Raw genomic sequence first — 20,640 nt, 5'->3', positions numbered from 1 at the left:
TTTGTAATTGCAGTAATAGTGTGTTTATTGAGCGCATGCTGTGTACAAAACACAGGACTTAATGCGTTAGTTCTCACGTCTCTCCTGTGCCGATGCTGTTACTGCCTTCATTTACAGGTAAGAAAATTGAGAGCCTGTTAGCCTGTCTCGGGTCACATCTGATAATCGCTGCAGCCCAGAGTGGAACTGTGGTTTGTGGTCACAGGCCGTGTTCCTTTGACTGTATTTCAGTGCCTTTATACTCTCCTTTTAGCTTGATATCAGTGGCCCTGGTCTTTAAATAAAGATACCATTCCTGTTCCTGTACTGGATTTTTAACACACATCTGAATTAACATTTTAAAAGCACGTTGATCTTTAGGATGTTGTTTTATGCCTTCAGATCATTTTAATATGCATCTTTGTTAGGAGAACAGAAAGTGGTGGGGATCTTCAAACCGGAGGAGATAGGCGCAGCTTATTCATAAATCACTCACGCTGTTGTTCATCTTGAGACACTTCCAGACAATTGTAATAGAAGAGGAAAATTCCAGAGAGCACATACATGGGTCACTTCCAAGGCAGTGCCTGTCGAGAACCTGCCTTCCATCCTGAAGCTGTGAATGGTTTGGCTGCCGCCTGTCTTCTATGTAAATTAATTTCCAAGAGTTTGTGTAATAAACTCTTACATAAAAGAGTGATTTGTCAAAACCCATTTCCCTTGTTAAAAATACCTAACTAGGGAGAACAGGTTGATATTTAGGGGTTTATATGGGTCCTGTGTTAAGCCAATACTTTTCTTCTTAGTATGCAGTGCTGATGTTCTCTGTTGAAAAGAACCCATTCCGTTTCTTTTTATAGTGTCATGAAAAGTTGGAAAGAGGAAAAACTGAGCTGAACATACAGAATAAATAACTAAATGGTGCCTTCAGTCTGCCCTTTTGTTTTCAGGCATTCCTCCTCCCCATCCTTTGTGAGCCATTGAGCCAGTAAGACTGATCAAAGATGCCTCTGGGTATAGAACATTTATATGTGGAGGTTTATTTGTCATCCACAACAAAGGACTAATTGCCTCTAGGCCTTCTTTCACATGATAATCAATGGATTTGGATCTCCTGTGTGTGCTCCGTGTATTTCGCATCCGTCTCTCAAGATGTTTTAGGTTTTGATTGAATATAAAGCATCAAAAAGATGACACTAACCCAGTAAAAATATTAAGGGGATTTTAAGCACGAGTGTGGAGATGTAAAAATGTTCTTGCTCGATTTGGTCAGAATTGCGACTTCTCTGATAGCTATTCAGAAGGCCACATGACATTTCTAGGATGAAGCATGTTTCTCAAATTTTAGCATTTCAAAAGGCCCACTGGGAGAAAATTCAGTTTTCATTTTAACATGAACTTGAGGTCCTCAAAGATTATTTCTTAGATGCCTATGTTACAAATGTTATCAATAAGATTTTAAGGAAACATTCTGAATTCTAACGAGGAGTCTCTGAATATAGTACAGTACTCTGAATATAGTCTCTTCTAGTGACTTTGCCTAAATGGGGGGGGGGAGAGAGAGAGAGTGTGTGTGTGTGTGTGTGTGCACGCGTGTGCATGAGCTCGTGCTTCCGCACACCCTGGGGACAGACAGGTTAGGCATTATTATTCTGCTCATTCTATATAATGTCATAAGAACTGCAGTCACGTTCTCCTGGTGTACTTTAACAAGTATTTCCAACTAAGATTCAGTATTAACCAAAATTTACCTGAAATATGCAGTTATTTCTTAGGAGTGCAATAATTATAGTCAAATCGGAATACTTAAATAAAAGAATTCTGCATTGACTAAAGACATCTGTTTAGTAACAGTCACTTTTCCTCCAGAAAATGAATAGACGTCATTATATTTCTTAGAAAAGAATGTGGATTATATTGGCAAGACAGAAGAAAATACAAAATTTTAAAAACCTATAGATAACGTGGACACAGAGTATTTTGCATTAAGTAAGTAGGAGGAGAAAAATAGTATCCCCACCTCTGCCTTCTCGGAGCTGATTTCCAGTAAGGTAGAGCAGAGCGAGACGTGGGTGCTAGAGACCAGTCTGTTGGGTGAGAGGGAAACACCAGCTGCTCTTCTGTAAAACAAGAACACTGTGAGAGGTCTGAGATTTTGCCCTACCTGCCCTACCTGCCAGCTAACATGTTACCTTGCCCCACTGTCATGGCTGCTGACAGAGGCACCAGACTCCAGAGTCCAAGACCTAGGACTTTATCAATCACACCTTACTCGTAGCCAGAGTAGCAGTATTTTTCATACTCTTTTCCTGAGCTCCAGTTTCCAGAGGGTGATGCGGAGAAGGCCAGTTGATCACTCTGTATAAAACAAGCCGTGTTACAGGTCCCTGAATTTAGGGAACCCAAAACTTTTATACTTGGCAGTAAGCCTGCCTGATCCTTTGCAGGATCTCTGTAAGGAAACATGGTCTGTCTTCCCAGGCTGTCTGCTATACACATTTCCTCGAAGGCAGTCTGAAACAAACGACTCACTTGTAATTCCAATCAATTCCTCCCCCATAAGAAGAGCAAAAACTTGAGGAAATGAGCTCCTAACACAAAATACTCTGGTATTTTCCATGAACGATTAGTGTGCATGGATTCTTAAGGGCTGTGTGTGGGCCACATGACATGGCCAGAGGCTACAGTGTGCGACTCACCCCGTTGTTTTACCAGATGGATAAGATGTGATACTTTAATCACATCAACTATGTACATAGCCTAGCCTTTTCAAAATGTCTTCCTTTGTATTGGATCACCGCAGTCCTGGGGAGCTGGGACCGGGAGTAGTCTTCTCCCTTTATGCTCCAGGAAACTGTTGTTCCGTTACTGGGCCAGATTCACCCAGCTAGTTATCATCCTGGTTGGCACTCCCGACACCCAGTCTGTTGGTCTTGAAGCACATTGCATAACTGTTTCCCTTTGGACTCCTATGCAAGGTGAAGGATGTTACCGGCCACTAGAGAGGTGACCCCAGACCAGTCCCAATTTCCTTTTTTGGTCGGTGCCGTACCTCCCAGCCAATCTTGGGGTCTTGCCCAGCCACAGCAGGCACTGGGATTGTCTGGTGATGGTGCCAGTGGTGTTCAGAATCAGGAAACTAGTTTGAAAGAAGGGAAGTTACTTTCTGTAATGTTTTCTTGTTGTTCTAAGTTTCATTTTCCATTTGAATGAACATGAGCAGTCTCTGCTGTTTCGGCCCCTTTCTCTGCCAGACTTCACATATAAGTAGAGGTGATGGATTTTCCTTCTTTGGGCTTTGGTGACACCTCTGTTTTGTAATTCTCACCACCCCTCTGTCTCCTCCTTTGCAGTCTCTCCTTCAAGTTCCCTTCTGTGTACTGCCCCACAAATCTCAGTGTTCTCTAGGACAATGGTTGGCTGTCTTCTGCACAAAGTCTTTATGTGGCCTCAGCAATAACCACAAGAACATTTAGCGAGCATGTTTTGTGTGCTAGGCACTGTGCACAGCTCCTTGGGTGTGTATCTCATTCTGTCCTACAGATGGATACTGTGATTCTCTGGATTTTATTGAGGAAGAAACAGAGAACCGAGAGGTTCGTTGTCCAAATCTAACCTAAGTTTGCATCGGGAGCGACCTTGCTGACCAGCCTCTCGGTCCTCACGTGTCTGTGCCTGGACATTTTCACTTGAGTGCTTGAAAGTGAGCTCTGACATTGGTCTTGCTCCCTTACCAGTATTCCTGACTCCAGGCTTGATGCTGCAGCCTGCCCAGTTGCTTAAAGTTAAGAACCTGGACGTTTTCTTAGATTCTTTTCTCTTCCCTGCCTCCCGCAAACAGTTCCCTAATGCATTTGACAGACATTTAAGATTTGCTGTGAAGCACACATTGTGCTAAGTTTGGGGGAGTTGTAGAATGAACTAAACAGATTAAACTCCTTGCTCCCATGGGGCTTGTTTTCATGGAAATGAGTATCTCCCTTTTCTAGATCTGGACATTGAACACTAGGGAGGGTAAGTGACTTGCCCAGGGTCACATGTTTAGGTTTCAAACCCAGGCATTCTGATTCAAGGAACCACATGGTCTTAGCCTTAGCTTGCTGTCACACAATGTCCCATAGGGTCTTCCCCTTAATCTCTTCTGTCTTCATCTTCTTGCCACTGCCACTGCCTTTGGGGCTGGTGTCCTCATTACTAAGATTACTGCAGTAACCTCCCAACTTGAGTCACTCACTGCCTGCAGTCTTACCTCCCTTTGGTTCATTCTCCATGCTGTACTGGAATGATTTTTCTAAAAAGAAGTCTGATCCTGTCACCGTTTTCGCTAAAACACTTGGTTGGCTTCACCTAGCTTGGTGGTGCCTTGGTTTCCCCAAGACACAAATACCTGCAGGGACTAGGCCCCTGCTTAGCAACCTCCAGCCCAGAGGTTCTCAGACTTCACCAGGTATCACCGTTACCTGGAGGTCTTGTTAGAATGGGCTTGCTGGGCTGTACCGCCAGAGTTCCTGGTGCAGTAGGTCTGAGGCCACCCGAGAATTGCATTTCTAGCACGTTCCTGGGTGATGCCACACGTGGAGGAGCCCTGCTTGCCAGGGCTTGGGCTGATGATCTCTGCTTCAGCTCCAGAAGCACTTGCCCACTCTGAGGGACATGCTCTTTCAGGCTCCAGACCGTCTGCTGGATGGAGGTGCTCTTCCTGTCTCCTTTCCTCTAGAACACGGTTCAGATGTCCCTTCCTAGGAAGCTTCCTCTGACCCCCGGGGATCCCCTGGCTGTCCCTGTGTTTCTGTGGCAACTTGTGTCTGGGAAGGCTCCACTCCCTGAGCCTACTGTGGTTTCCCTTGTTTGTTTCCTACCCACTCCGCCTCCCCCGCCAGTTACCTCCTTGGGAAAGGAGATCGTCAGTTAGATTTTTCACCTTTCTATCGCCCGCCCCTAGCAGAGTGCCCAGTGCCTATTGGAGAGACTTAGCAAATGAACTGAATCATGTAATCCTACTTGTGCTTTAAAAAAGAGTAATCCTGTTTCAAGTTTCATTTGCCTTAACCTTTAAATCTTGCCCGAGATGTTTTCTAAAACCTGAAGATGTCTCAGCACTACGCGGTGCACATCTGAGCGTCTTAGACGTTGGAGGCGCCCATTAGCTGGAGCCGCCCAGCTTGGCTCTTTTCATACAACAGCAGAAGCTCATTCCCACCAAGGCTGATGTTTGCCTATAGATAACGTAACTTCTCATGTAACTTCTCATGCCTGTCGTTTGAAATACTTGAGATATCACTCCATCCTCCTCAACCCTTAGAACCTGTGTCTGGTCTGTTCTTAGCCTTGGCTTGATCTAATCAGGGGGTTACAGATGGAAGAGCCCAGGCAGTGTAAGCCTGGCTTTTCCCGAGACGAAGATTAGTGGGCTGTAATTTGCAGCCTCCCTCTCTGCATCCAGACTTGCATCGCTTAATCCCTCACGTTCCTTTCTCTGTGCCTGCATTGCCTGCGGAATTTCCAAGAAGAGTATAGGTTTTATTGCCCGCAGAGCCCTCCCCTTTTCTCCCCCTTTCCAGCTCACGTTACTAGTTCTTGCCAGGAAGTGAAGTTCCAATCTTGGACAAAGGAGTTTCCAAGCAAGATTGCACCTGGGCTGTAGACATGTCTTCAAGGGGGCGCTTTGGCCTTCTCTTGGTGTGGTACAAGGTCAGAGACAGAGAGCCCTTGTGCCCTTTCTGGGAAAACGGGAGGTGAGAACACAGGAACCATGCAAAAGGCTCCTCCCTGCTCCCTTTTCCCTTTCCTCCAGGCTCTTGCTTTGGGAACCATTTCTTGGGCTCTGACTGTCCTGCTTCCAGAATTCAACAAGCAAGCAGAGGGCAGCTCACTCTTTTCTTTCATGAAGTCATGCGGCTGAATGATGTGTTCCTTCTTCTACCAGGTGACCACAGCTTTACTGAGTAGTTCAGAACCACTAGAGATCCTAGTCGATTATTTGGAAAGGAGCACCTGCCACCCTCTGCCACGTCTTCGTCAGTCCCCAGAGCACCATCGCGCTTGCGTCTGTTCTACACGCTTTACTGTTAACAGGAACTAAGCCCGAAGGAAATTAATACGGTCTCTTATTTATTATCTTAGGACTCTCTTGGTTGTCAGTAACAGAAAGCCCCGAAAGTAGCTTCAGCTAAGATGGGAGGGGGGAGGCGTATCCCAAGCACCCAGGGCACTGCTTCGAACCCAGGATCGGGAAGTGTAGCCTTGGATCCTGGGGATAAGGAGCAGAGAGTGGTCAGGATTGGAAGTTGCTCTTGGCATGCCTCCTACTTTCTCCATCTGGTGCTTTCTCCACTGCACACTGGTCTGTTCTAGCATCAGGGAGACCGGGGCTGGCAAAAATCACTGTGTCCAGTACCTGATTTATGGGGAAGAGAGACTCTTGTCTCAGCCTAGTATTTGCTGGAACAACTCTTCCTGAGACACATGTCCCACCTTGTCAACTCATCAGTCTAGAGAGGGGGGTGGGGAGTGGCTCTCCTTCACAAGCAGGGATGCAGGGGCCCATCCTTGTGGGTGGGTGGGGGGGCGGTTTTCAAAAAGCAAGGGTATAGATTGAGAAGCTACCCCAACCTCAATTTGGTTATAATTTATATCCCACGTTCTTGTAGAAGAATTCTCTTTTTATAAGAGGGCACAATGAAACCAAAACGCATTTACAAAGGAGATAACACAAAAACAAGGAGGGCTGAAGTTAGGGAGAGGGACGATGCATCAGGAAGCCCCAGTGGGAAGAAACTTACTTTAACGTGGGATTTCAAAATTAGTAGGTATTTAAAATCTGGGTCTGTGCATACCCCAAATTCCTGAGTCAGATTGCTAAGATAAATAGAAAAGATCTTAAATTAAACATGATCTCAGTATTCTGACTAGAGTTTATTAGTTTCTTTTAAACGCACAGGCATGCCTGTATACACTGTTCTGGGAGGGATGCCCCAACCGATATCAGGGGAAGAGATGATTAATCGGAGGGCAGTGCTTCCGCCCCCTTGACTGGCCCAGGTGCTCTGGGTCACACAGCCCAAGTCACTTCTGCAGTCTGAGCCCAGATTGTGTCACCCCTTCACGATCCCCCCAGGTGGGTGAATGTCAGCAAGGGTCCAAGTGGCAGGGGGTACAGAAGTGCAGAAGAGGGAGGCTTCGGATCACTGTGAACGAGGAGGTTTTCTCCTACTTAGAGGAGGCAGGCAGAGAACCGCGTGAGAAAGGGGAGGGCGCTAATACGCACAGAGTCCTGACTCATCGGGGGCGTCACAGGCTCCTGGCTTGCCACCCAGTCCCACACGATCACATGGACCCCGGCGGTCATTTGGTGCGTTTCCTTAGGTGGCCTTGTTGTCTCTAGGGGGCTCTAGGAAGTCAGGAACCCTTCCAGTGCTGCTTTACCTCCCAGAAGAGATCCCAGTCATCACTGGGGCTTCAGAGCCCCACCCCATCTGACTCCTGTTGCGTCTGCCATGGGGCCCTGCCGGGCTGCTTCTTTGCAACATCCCCCACCCCCCGCCCCGTATCTACCAGGCCACTGTCCATCTTCGTGTTTTTTCCTTATGCCTAGCTTGCTTCATGGAGGTTTGCCTTGGCTGCTGCATTTTAATATTGCAGCCGCTCCATCCACCTTGAGGCACATTCAGTCCCTTTGTGCTGCTCTCCCTTCCCCACCGTGGGTCTTACCTTTTCAAATTCTGTATAATCTACTCATTTCTGTTTGTAATCGCCTTTCCCTCCCAGTCCAGCCCAGCTAGAAGGTCAGCCCCATAAGAGCAGGCACTTTGGTCTGTTTTATTTCCTGATTTATCCCAACTCCCCCGAGCGCTGCCTGGCTCATAGGAGAGGCTCAGATACGTGTTAATGAACGAGGAGCCTTTCCCGAGATCACACAGGCTCCGAGCCCTGGCAGCGGGGCTCCGTGGGCGGTGTGTGTTCAGGTGTTCAGACTACATGGAGACTGTGGGAGCCGAGTGACGTGGGAGAGGGTGACCCCGCCTCAGATGGGGAATGTCCTGTTTACAGGTTTGAGCTTTATCGGTCATGCCATCTTGTCATGAGGATTCCGGACAGTTTGAGTGCACCAGCTGGGACACAGGGACCCAGTGGCAAAATGGGGATTGACTTTCTGGGTATTGAATTTTCTGCCAGCACAGGCTGACTCCTCTGACAAAGCAGGAATTATGCCCAGAGGCTTTTTATTCCTAATATCAGCCCTTGCCCTAGAAAGACACCATGTCTTTCTAGGGCATAAATATTTGGCACACTTGTGTGGACTATTCGTAACCCCCACCCACCCCCCACCCTGCATGACCCCCCACCTCATCCCTCTGAGAACTGAAGTGTTGGTCACAAAAGTGTCAGCAAATATCTAGTGAAAAATAATACCTGTGTTGTAGTTTAAGGAAAATACTTTTTTTTTTTTCTCTAAAGATACTCTTTCCTTTCTTCTGTGCCAAATGTTTTCAATGAATCTCTCCTGTTTATTCAGGCAGAGCATAGAGGTTTTTTTTAAAAAAAACTTGATCAGAATGTCAAAGTAAGAAGAGTTCCTTCCATTGTTATTTTGGATAATATTTCTGAGGCTCTAATTTAGCTGAACAGATTGACCTGATCTTGATTTTCCTCTGTCATGTTTACCTTGCTGCATTGTTATTTTGAGTCTGTTCACGGGATGCTGGGCAGATGCCATTGACGTAATTGTTGTTTTTTTTAAGCAAAGAGGATTGAAAATGTCTATTTCAGAGTTGCCTGTGACCTTTAATGTACACCTGTACATAACTGCTTCCTTTTACGAATAAAAGTGGGGAGAGGTAGATGTGCGTATAGACTTTAAATAACTTATTTTTTAAAGTATACAAGCTGAAATATGCTCCTTTAAAAGAGAATTCAGATAGCAGGCAAAATACTGTAAAAGAAAGCTGTCCTCCAGAAATGCCACTAGATCTTAGGCTAGTTAAGAAATTGGCACCTGAGATTTATTTCTGTCAGGACATAAGATGGATATTGAAGGGCTGCTGTCTCCGTGTGGAAGACACCAGTAATAGGAATTAACCCTAACACCTCCCTCTCTCTCCTTCACCCTTGCCCCCCCTTCACCATATCAAGCCATTACTGAAAATATCAGTTTTACTTCCAAATAGGCTCAATTCCATCTTTTTCTTCACATTTCCATCCTGGATACAGTCAGGTATTGTCTGGGTGATTAAAGCTGCCTCCCTCCAGTCCCTGTGTGTTCATTTTGGACTCTCTCTCATCTTTTCTGCAGCCCAAATCTGATAAAGGCCTGTGTCCTTGCCTGATCACAGTCCACTACACACAGATGGCATTTAGAAGGCTTCCTGTTACTCTTAGCATAATGACTGAACTCCTTAATGTGCCTTATGGGGCCCTGCGTGACATGGTCCGCTGTACTCATGTCACTAATGACAGACCTCCCACTTTCCCCCCATTCTTCACACACCAGTCACACCAATCACCTTTTAGACCTTTTTACTTGCTATGTTCCTCTCACCACGGGGCCTTTGCACATTCTCTTCTGACTTTCTGAAATACTCTTCATGTATTCATGCCAAGTCACATTCTCATCTTTCAGACCCCAATTCCTACCTCCCTGACATAGGGAAACCCTCCTGGACTGCGCTCTGGGTCAGGTCTTCCTCTTTTGTCTGTATTGACCTTAGTTTCTTCTCTGTAATAGCTCCATCCAGAGCAGTTTTGTCTTTTATGCTTTATTTGCTTAAAATCTCTCTCTCACTGGACTGTATGCTCACTGGAGACAAGGATTGTACCTGTATTTATCACAAGAGAAAAGTAGTACCTAGCACGAAGTAAGAAGTCAAAATATGCACAGTGGTATGTGGATGGATGAGTGGCTTCTTAAGTCATCAATTGTACTAGTTCGAATGGACACTGTTCTACTTCCAAGGTGTTGGAGGCTCTGCTTGGACTGAAGCAACAGATAGAGAAAGAGATCTTCTGTTCACAGTCCCCAAAATGGGGCAGATGTATCCCTCTTGGCAGAGATGCCCAGTTGCCCTGCTCACATCCTGGGGCCATTTTCCTCTCTAGCTTTTCCTGAGTGTCCGCTCTGCTGGCTTTTGTTCTGTTGCACCGAGCAGGCTTCCGGCAGCGTGCCCCTCTGTGTCCGCTTACGGCTATTCTCCATTCCAGTCCATTCTCCATTCCAGTTAGGAATACAGCCCTTTGCCTTGAGTGCCTGGAAACTAAAGGGGTGATTTTGAGGCTTAAGACAAGAGTCTTAGGAAAGTACTAAAACAGTTTCGAGCTTGACTGAGGACTCCGATCTCCTGAGCAACACAACTTCAAGTTTCTGAGATAAAGTTTCCTTACCTATAAAATGGGGATAATAATTAACTTTAGTAATATATTCTATTTTATTTGAAATAGCCAAAGTTTGCAGTTTCAACATATGATCAGTAATAAAATAACTACTGAGGATTTTCCATTCTTTTAGTTTAAATTAAGTCTTTAAAATCCAATGTAGGACACCTGCGTGGCTCAGATGGTTAAGTGTCAGCCTTCGGCTCAGGTCATGATTCCAGGGTCCTGGGATCAAGTCCCGCATCAGGCTCCCTGCTCAGCGGGGAGCCTGCTTCTCCCTCTGCCTCTCTCTCTCTCTCTGTCTCTCATGAATAAATAAATAAAATCTTTTAAAAATATAAAATAAAATCCAGTGTGTGTCTTACACTTATTAGCACATTTCAGTGTGCACTGGCCATGCTTGGAATGCTCAGTAGCTAGCAGCTCCTGTATTAGGCAGGAATTAGTGAATTTGTATAAAACACAGTGCCTAGTTCCTACTTAGCACTGAACAGATGTTGGCAAAATTATTGTTACTCATTTAAAACATCAAAAATTGGGTGGTCAGATATTAGTATTGCATGTTTGCATATACTGCCACATGGGGAGAAGCCTCAGATCTGCTGTGGTTTTTTACATACACACACACACACACACACACACACACACACCCCTTTTCAAAGGAGTGAAGAGTTGACTTTTTAAGTGTTCTTCCCCGTTGCCTGGAAGTTGGCCTCAAGGTATCAGAATGAGGTCAGTTTGGTGGTTTACGGTCAACTTTTCTTCTAGAGGTGGGAAAGGGAAAACTCAGTGAGCCTCCAGTGCTGCGTGCCTGTCTCTGTTTTTTGGCTCTTTTCTGTTTAATTACTTGAAGCTGGAACAACTCAATTTTAAAACAAAACATATGGGCTGAGAGTAATTGGGAGGACATTTGCTAGTGATGTAGCAGCAAAGGTATGCAGTTGAGGCCCCAGCCCCGGGCCGCTTGGGCCGCTTGCTTAGGTATCGAGTGCTTTCCTTCACTTCACTGTGTTTCGTCTTCAAATTCTTAAACCGTGTTTGGAGAGTCACAGTTAAAGCAGGAAGTCTTAGAGCAATTTGTAGAGGAAATTGTTCGAATCAGAATTCTTGAAATTCTGATTCTTTCTCCCTCTCCTCTTGGTGGAAAATCACTGGTTTCCAGTCTGTTTATATGATTTGTGAAGGAAAAGGGGTTTTCCAAGTGCCCAGAAGAGAGGAGAGCTTCATACAAAGAGGACAAAGTTGGCTCACCATTGAATTTCTCTGTTCTTCTGGGTTACTCTGTGTCTGACCTGCACAGGGGATTTCTGTTCTACAGCCAGTCCTTGTGTGAAGGCAAGGTTCTCATTGTCTTACCTCTTCAAGTCCACTTTGCCTTCTGGGGGGAGGAATATATGATGTCCTCATCCTATCATGTATAATTCTAATCTAAATGCCTCTACTTTCTACCCCATGGGGGCAAATGGGAAATTTTTGGGACTGGTAAGAATGCGTAGTTTGATGTCCGTCTCCTCTTGGTTCCCATCTCTGCTGCATCATTCAGTAGTGGTTGAAACCCTGTATGCTTCATTCTTCCCTTTCTTAAAATGGGGTTAATGACAGTGTCTGTTCCACAATAAAATTGTGGTAAAGCTTAAAAGAGTGCAGACAAAGCACTAATGGGCACAGTGCCTGTCCAGTAATAAGAAATAAATGTTAGCGATTAGACAGGAGCCTTCTGTGGGAACCTGTCCCCCCGGGAGGAACTGAGCTGACTGAGGTTGACGGTGTTGGAGGACTGCATCAGGGAAGGTGGTTGACTGGTGTCTGTGAAGAGCTTCTGTTTAGAGAAGGCGAGGCTTTTCACTGGGATGAGTTTCACATCAGTAGGTGTGAAGTCAAGCACTCTGTGATTTCGAGGTCTGATGGGTTGCTGTGTCTGCCCTTCTGGCTTGTTACCATATTGAGCCTAGGACCTCTACATATGAAAGTAACACGCTGAATTGCTCTGCTTTTGTACTAGAGTCCCAAGTATCTTGGAGTCATTTGGGGGACTGGTGTATTTGTTGTTTTCCATCAGAAACATAAAGGGACACTTTGACCGGGGCTGTAGAGGGGCCAGCCATAGTTTTCTGTCGGGACATTCACAACGACTCTTTCTAAACCCTTTCCAAACCTCTCAGAGCAAGAGCAGGAAGAAAGGGGTCTTCTGTTTTTGTCAAATCAAGGGTGTGCTGTAGCTTCTGCATCTAGGGGTTCCCAAGGTGTTGGATGTCGTTCATTACAGAGTCTGATAATTGGCAGGAGATTTGGGAAATTGTGCCTCTAAAAACACAACCAGATTTTCAGGGCAGTCAGCCTTCTTCTTTTTGTTTTGTTTTGTTTTGTTTTGTTTTCCCCAGTCCCTCCTTTCCCCTCTGCTCTTGGTGTTTCCCCCACCAGCCTCCCTCGGATTGATGAGCTGATGCCCACGTGTCAGCTCCCCCTGCTGCGAATGAAGACCTCGCCAGGTGGACAGCTCTCAGATTTCCCCAGAACGGCAGAGAAGAACCACTCGCACGCCCGTCTTCTCTGTGCGGCCCTCTCAGTGCACAGCTTCCCTGACATTTAACTTAATCAAGATGTTAGTAAAATAAACAGGGTGCGCTGCTGCCGTCAGATTGAAACTGCTCGTTAACCTGCGCCTCTCCTTTCACTTCAGTGTTTGGGAAGGAAATTCCGAGTTGCTCTTGGTAATGAGGATGAGGAATAAGATGTGTCTTTGCTCATGGCCAATTACACCCGGTCCTGACCACTGGGCTCTCAGGGGGTGGACAGCCCTGTGCAATGTGTCATCAAAGATGGGACACCCTGATTACAAGACCTGCTATTATTTTAGGTAAAGTCAAGGGGAAAAGACTGAGATACCATCGATTGTAAGACCTGTCCTGATTTCAGACGTGTTAAAACGTGTACGGAAATGTGTATCCCTGAGCAGATAGAATACAGTGACAACTAAGTACAGTAGGGAGTCCCCCCCCCCCCCTGCTGGGTACTGCTTGCTTGCTCCCCCGCCCCCAAGCACAGCTCAGGGGCAGCACTGTGGGGTTGTGGTTGGGGAGAGGAGACAGCTCTGTGCTGGGTGCCCCTTTATCTCACTGCAGTGTTCGTGTGCTCCCGGGTATACACGAAATTACGGCATGGAGGTGAGACCAGGCGGAGCTGTAGAAGCCCTTCTCAAGGATGATAGAAGTCTAAATTTAAGTTTCTGAAAAATGGAAGAATGCAGGACTTTTCTTTGGGTCACGTTGGACTTTGTAAGATTCATGTTACCTTTGGAAGAAGTTGTGTAAAGAGTGCGGTGCTCTGCCTGCCTTCTTCCTGGCCCGTTCCCAGCGGCATGATGGTGTAGAGAGGCTCACCGGCTTTTTTCTGTTCGTGTCCCTCATACTCCATTTCTAGTGAACTCCGGGCTTGGATTTATAGGGGCAGAACTATGTCCTCTCCTACACTGAAAGGCAGTCTTAGACATTATTAATAACTTCGGTTTTACTCAAGGTTCTACCTAATTATTATCCTTCATAATATCAGTGACTTCGAAGCACCTGCGTATTCCAACCCTTCTTTTTAAATAACTTAAATTTTTTGTTTTTCTAGCTTTATTGAGATAGAATTGACAGATAAGATTGTAAGATATTTAAAGAGTACATCGTGGTGATTAGATATGTATATATGTTGTGAAGGGGTTCCCCACCCTTGAGGTAACACATCCATGACCTTACGGTTACCTTTCGGTGTGTGACATCATTTCCGTTCCTTTAGAGGAAGTTAGTTTTACAAGACAGTGTTACCAACTGTAGTCATGGTGTTTACATTACATCCTCCGACCTTACTCATCTTACAACTTGTACCCTTTTGCTAACCTTTCAGTATTTACCCCCGCCCCTGGCAACCACGTTTTTACTCTGTTTCTGTGAGTTCGATTTATTTATTTGGATTCCGCATGTAAATGATACCATGCGGTATGTATCTCCTCTGTCTGGCTTATTTTACTTTGCATAAGGCCCTCCGGGTTCATCCGTGTTGTTGCAAATGACAGAATTTCCTTCTTTTCTAAGGTTGATTCCTATACCACCTTTTCTTTACTCAGTTCTTCTTCATGCTTAATTTTAATCAAGGTGATTATGGTATTTATTTTTCTGTCAAAGGCTGTCACTCACATTTTAGATAAGAGTATTTCTCAGCCTGGTAAAGTGACAAAAGAGTTGGTTGAGAACTTTATTTGTATTTGTATTAGTAAAAACATAGCATTTATCCTTACACTTAACACCTTTTTTTTTTTTTTCTTTCTTTCAGTTTTTGGGAATAGCATTTCTTGGAATTGGACTGTGGGCGTGGAATGAAAAAGTAAGTTGATGCATCCATTTTGGTTGCTAGAGGTTGCACATTACACTACACTTTGTTTCCTTTTCCTCTGACATCTGCAGACTATAAAGAAACATGGTTCTTTCATGAAAGAAAGTGTTCTTGGAAGATAATGTCATAGTTCTAAGGCTCCTTAGGAATAAAGACTAAATCAGTCATTATATCAAAATAATTACAAAAGTAACAATACATGTGCATAACAGAGATCGTGTGTTGAAATTGTGTCAGTTAGCTGGAAGTAACCTATTATTGTGGAACATTTCCTCACTCTGGCACAAGAATTTCAGTAATGCTTATAAATATCACCAAACCACCTGCAGCCTTCTCTCTCTTTCTCTCTCTCTTTTAACCCTTTAAAAGATTACTCAGGCCATAAAGATTATTTTTCTTTTCTGTTCGAGCATTATATAATGAGCTATTAGCATGTCGTATGAAAGAAGGTAGATATAATTCCTGTTTGAAAATCAGATAAGCTTCACGTTAATACTAAAGAATGTGACTTTTTGTTTACTGATTGAAAGTATTCAGGAATGTTCAGAATTTATGAGCAAATCCAACATACAGTATTAATGATTGTAATATTTATGTCTTTATGAGCAAATACAGTATTTCCTAGGAATTATTTCCTCAATATTTCCTAGGAAATAGTCTGGATATACGGAGGAGCATATTCTAGGCTATGGTGAAGACAATGTTCTGGACAGCTGATGCTCCACACAACACGCTCATGACCTCCCCCCTCCCCCCACCCCGCTGTGTCCACTTCTCTGCCTTACTTCCCCTCTGTACCTTTTAATTGTTTTTTGACAAGTTCTACTGAGACCGGGCTCTGGACTTCAAAAATTAACATGAACTCCTTTTTTCTTCCTTCTTTGGGGGTGGAATCCTTGACAGCATTTTATCTCCCACCTTGAAGGAATGAGGAAGCAGGTGGATGGGTGAAAACTCACAGACACAGAGCTTAGCTTCAGTTTTCCAGAAGACCTGTCTATTATCCCTTCGGTATTTCTTCCTTTGACCTTGACCGTGGCCTGAAGCCAAGAGTTTCTGTGAGATGTTCTGTGTACCAGGAGAGCAAAAGTAAGAATGTTTAACAAACAAAAACCCCCTCAGATACGAGTAGGAATTTCTACAAGAAAAAAATGTTCAGATTGCATCAGATAAAACTCAGAGTAAATCCCAAGTTTTGAAAGTGAACCACCCTCTGTTTATTTACAAAATACCTACATACAGAACGTAAAGTGTTTTACAAAAAACCAACCACCTGTCCGCAACATTCTGAAGCAGGGCAGTGATGAAGGGAAATAAGTTTCCCAAACAGACATAATTTGATCTCTAGAAACTTTTATGTTGAAGACTCCTCATCTTTTGGAAAAGTGAATCAGTCCCCTTTTTGGCTCATAGATTTGTATTGGTGGAATCTCAGAAATGTTACTTTTAGAAGCCTTCTGATTGGTTAATGATGGATAACGCAGCTTTTTATAATCCTCCTTTAATAAGAGTCCATTTCTATCTGATTTGAAAAGATGTTGGAAGGCATTAAATGAACTAATTGTCTATTGTAGCAATAAACAGACCATTGGTAATTTTGAAGGTTTTTTTTTTTTTTTTTTCTCTTTGTGAAATATAATTACCTTCTTGTTTCATCAGTTGCCCCAAAGGTCTCTTCTGTGATAAAATCACAAAATTCTAAAGCTGGAAGGGTCACCAAATATCAGAGCAAGGGGTTACTGTGGTCCCTGTGTTGGGGGCAGAAACAGCAGACCCCTCTTTGTCAAGGCCACTGCCAATAAATGGAAAGTTTCACTGGAGAGCTGAAGTTACTTGGCCAGTTACCCAGCTACTGTGGAGCAGAACTCTGAGCCGGGACCAAGTGGAAGTAGCAGAGGGTAAAAGGACATGGAGGAACCTAATCTGGTGCACATTGGCCACATCTCCACACCCTCTAACCTCCCCGTCCCCCGCATGGGACACAGCAGTGAATCATGCAGAGTTCCTGCGCCTCTGGGGCCCTGACAGTAGGCAGTTCACTAGCTGAGGACTTCTTTCTGCAACCTTGGATGCTGCCACTTAGATACTGGCTGCTAGTCTAACTGCGATGGACTCACACTGGGGGACATCTTTAGGATGTCTGTCCGATGACTTCACTCCTCTACTCCAGTCAGCTGATTTTCACAGCTCCCTGTGAAGCATAAAGTTGATAACAGCCCCCTTTGGGCCCTTGCCCCAACACTTTTTTTTTTTTTTTTTTCTCCTGCCTCAGTGGTATCTGTGCCTCTGCCCTCACTGGCCCTGCTCTAACCACGGTCCCCTCAGGAGTCTCAAGGGACGTTTGCCTCCCTTCTGCTCTGAGCGCTCTTTGCCTGGCTGTCACTAGGCTTTGCTCCTTCTCCTCTAAGTCTGGTTCAAATGACCTTCCCGTGGAACCTGCATGACTACCCTCCTCTCCACTTTGGATCTGCTTCCTCACACACAGGTCCCTGTGACATGCTGCCTGTTTCCCATCATCATACCTTTCATGGCATGTCCTCAGCATCTTGAACCCTGCCTGACACAGACAGACTCTGGAGAAATGTATTTTCCAAGAAGTGAATTCAAGAAGAGGGATGAACAGTAAATCAGGGTCCCAGAGAAGGGGCAGTGAGGTTGGATGGCACACAGTGAAGAAACGCACTGGGCGGGGGGCGGCGGGGGCGGGGGGTGGGCGCAGCAGGCCAGCAGGATGGAGAGACAGGGAAAGGCAGCAGTCTTCCCCATGGCAGTCTGCAGGCTCTCTCCTTCCCCTTGGCCTTCACACCCCTATTTCTGGGGTACCTCAGGACACTGGGCAGAGAGTAGGCACTGAGTAGGCCCCTGCACTACTCCCATCCCTGCAGGACTGGCACCCATAATGTGGGGCCATGGAACCCGATCTGCAGCGATCCCCTTGGTGACTGACTGCAAAGGCAACTCTGTCGAAACCCTATGGGTTAACTACTTCTCAGCTGGAACCGGCCTCAGAGGGGGTGAAATTCTGAGGTGAACCGGAATTTGGCCAAGGGTAGTGGGCACCATGGTCCTCCTGGGCTGCTAACACCAGCCTGTGAATCAGTAAATCAGTAACCACCCTATAGGGGTGTGGTGACATTTACTTGAAGGAACACCTAGAGGTGGATTATCTCCAAACTGGGTCACAGCTGGAAGGATCAGATTTCCTTAGTGGACAAAGCTTTACACGTTTTGATGTGGAATACAGAAACATTCAAGACAAAAATTATGACCCCCCCATCATGTGCATACTTAATAGCAGACTGAGCCTTAAACCTAGGGCTAATATTATCATTGGCTTATTTTTTTTTTTTTAAGGATTTTATTTATTTGACAGAGAGAGCAATGGGACCATCAAGTACAGAGAGAGGGAGATGCAGACTCCCCACCGAGCAGGGAGCCCGATGCTGGGCTCCATCCCAGGACCCTGGGATCATGGTGTGAGCCGAAGGCAGACGCTTAACCCATGGAGTGACCCAGGAGCCTCTATCTACTATTGAATTTTAGACATAACAATTAAACAACCCATTTCATCTAAATTCTGAATTGACTGTGCAGATGCAAAGGATGACTGGTTTATGTGTGGTTTTTCAGAGATCATAGGACCTGCTGTTCTAGAAGGAACATTAACGATTTTAGCATGAATCACCTCTATAACAGGCTTGGCAGCATCCAGCCATAATAGCATTTATTGAGCACATAGCACAGGACAGGGCTTGTGCTGGACTCTGGGGATGTAATTCTTCAGGGAATTTACAGTGTAGGAAACACTACCCTTGTACATATGTATGTGTGTGTGTATATATATACACACATAAACTAGTACATCATAATAAATGCTAATTTGGGGGTATATGTAAGTTTAGCAATTTCTGTGGCAAAATACTCACCATTTTTTCTCTTTGGGTTCCTCTTAGTGTTTAAAAGACCTTCCTTCTACCAAAGTAGAATCCTGTCCTACTAGTTTTTATTTATGGATTTTAGATCAACCCTATCGGATCCTACAGAGCAAGTCCTTCTGCATGTTGGCCCTTAAGGTATTCGGGGTTGAGGCCTGGTTTCTTGAGTTTCCTGGCTAAACATCTGCTTCTCTTTAGGAATTGGGGGGTGGGGGAGTTGTCCCTTTATCATCTTGGTCTCGCTCCTCTCACCTTTATCTAGTGTGTCCCCCCTACCGTTGAGAGGGTGCTTTGGGGCCAGGGTGGGTATGGCTGGGTTATGTCCCTTCTCCTCTGGCCTATTGTCCATGTAGCTTAAGATCCCTTTGTTGATCATGGACACTCACAAATTGGTCTCAGATCCAGCTAAGTGTACCCTTTCCACCTTGCGTCTGGCTGCTTTTTCAGAATCAGACTTAAGGTTCCACGTACCCAGCTGTTACCCAGCACATTTCCCATTCTGCTGAGCTTGGTTTTAGCCGTACATTTGGATCAAGCTTCTCCCTCAATTCTTTCTTCTAACTCATGCCTCCTTTAGCTCCTTGCCCCCCACCCCGCCCCCACCCGTGCTGTCTGGGGATTTTCTGATTCAGTAGGTCTGGGGTGGACACTGGGATGCTTTATTTTCAAAAGCCTTCTGGATTGTTCTGATTGCAGTCTGTTTTAGTTATCACTGATAAAAGCCATTGGTATGTTGAGTAGGCTAAGAACGGAGCCCAGTGACATGTCCCTGGAAATTTCCTTGGAGACTGACACTCATTCACTTATATGTGCCCTTGGGTGTCATCAGTCAAGCAGTTTCTAATCCATCTATTTGTCATTATATCAGACTGTTTATCTGCTTCTTATTCTTGTAGACAGACTATATCCTTCACTTTTCCTCTAATTACCAGCCTAGGAACTTGATAAACCTGGTCCTTTCTTACTGAACCTGGAGCACATCACTTTTTCATCTGAGAACTCAGAAACCCTGTCAGTAAAGCAAGGACTAAGGTACAGTTTATCATCTCCCCCTTCTAGAAATGCTTTCTTCACTTGGCTTCCGAGATAGCCCACATTCCCAGTTTCCCTGCCTCTCAGGCAGTGCCTTCTCATACTCCTTTGCCTGAGGCTTGGCTCTGAGACCTCTTCTCTGTCTTCACTCAGGCCCTAGGCAATCTCATCCCAGCTTGGGGCTTCAAACGCCATCTGTCACGGATGACTTCCCAATTCAGATCTTCGATTGAGACCTTACTATCTCCAGACTTGGGTAGCTGGTACCTTCCCTAGCATCTCCGCTTAAATGTCCAGTGGCTTCTGAAAATCCAAAACAGCACTCCTGATTACCTCCTCAAAGCTGTTCTTCCCAAATGGTAGTAAATGACAACTCCCTTCTCGTACTTGCTCGGGTTTTCTTGACACTTTCCCTTCTTTCCTTCTCAGACCACGTTCAGTCCACTCTGCCTTGAGAAAAGGTGGGGAATCTCATTTCTTCTCATCACCTCCACTGTTACACCCTGATCGTAGCTGCTTCCACATCTTGCCTACATGCGTGCAGAAGCCTTCAGTTGTTTCCCTGCCTCGACGCTTATTCCCCTGCTCCTAACCCAGGCACGTCTCCACAAAGCCGCCAGAGTGATCCTCTCAAAATATAAGATAGCGTGGCTAGTATCAAAGAAACAAGAAGTAACAAATATTGGTGAGGATGTGGAGAAAACGGAACCTTTGTGCCTTATTGGTGGGAATGTAGATTGGTGCGGCCACTGTGGAGACAGTGTGGAGCGTCCACAAAAAATTAAAAATGGAAATACTAGATGACGTAGCAATTCCACTGCTGGGTATTGATCTAAGAAAACAGAAAAGATACATGCAGCATGTTCATTGCAGCATTATTTACAGTATCAAGATTCTGGAAGCAACCCCAGTGCCCACTGACAGGTGAAAGGGTAAGGATTTGGTGTATGTG

General features: G+C 45.2%; 1 protein-coding gene across 2 annotated transcripts in view; it reads left to right on the top strand.

Annotated features, from left to right (window-relative positions):
- TSPAN5 (tetraspanin 5) overlaps positions 1–20,640 on the top strand; it is a 170,259-nt gene that overhangs the window by 123,750 nt on the left and 25,869 nt on the right. The window contains exon 2 of one of the 2 annotated variants that reach the window (XM_004756022.3): positions 14,662–14,712. The exons of the other annotated variant lie outside the window; for it this stretch is intronic. Coding sequence (XP_004756079.1) covers positions 14,662–14,712 — 51 coding nt within the window. The remainder of the gene's footprint in view (positions 1–14,661; positions 14,713–20,640) is intronic. 2 annotated transcript variants of the gene reach the window in all.

This window comes from Mustela putorius, unplaced genomic scaffold (genome assembly GCF_011764305.1).
Source record: "Mustela putorius furo isolate JIRA1106 unplaced genomic scaffold, ASM1176430v1.1 tig00003871_pilon_pilon_pilon, whole genome shotgun sequence".
NCBI classification, from domain to species: Eukaryota; Metazoa; Chordata; class Mammalia; order Carnivora; family Mustelidae; genus Mustela; species Mustela putorius.
The sequence above is the reverse complement of the archived record's forward strand: the minus strand, read 5'-3'. Positions and strand labels throughout refer to the sequence as shown.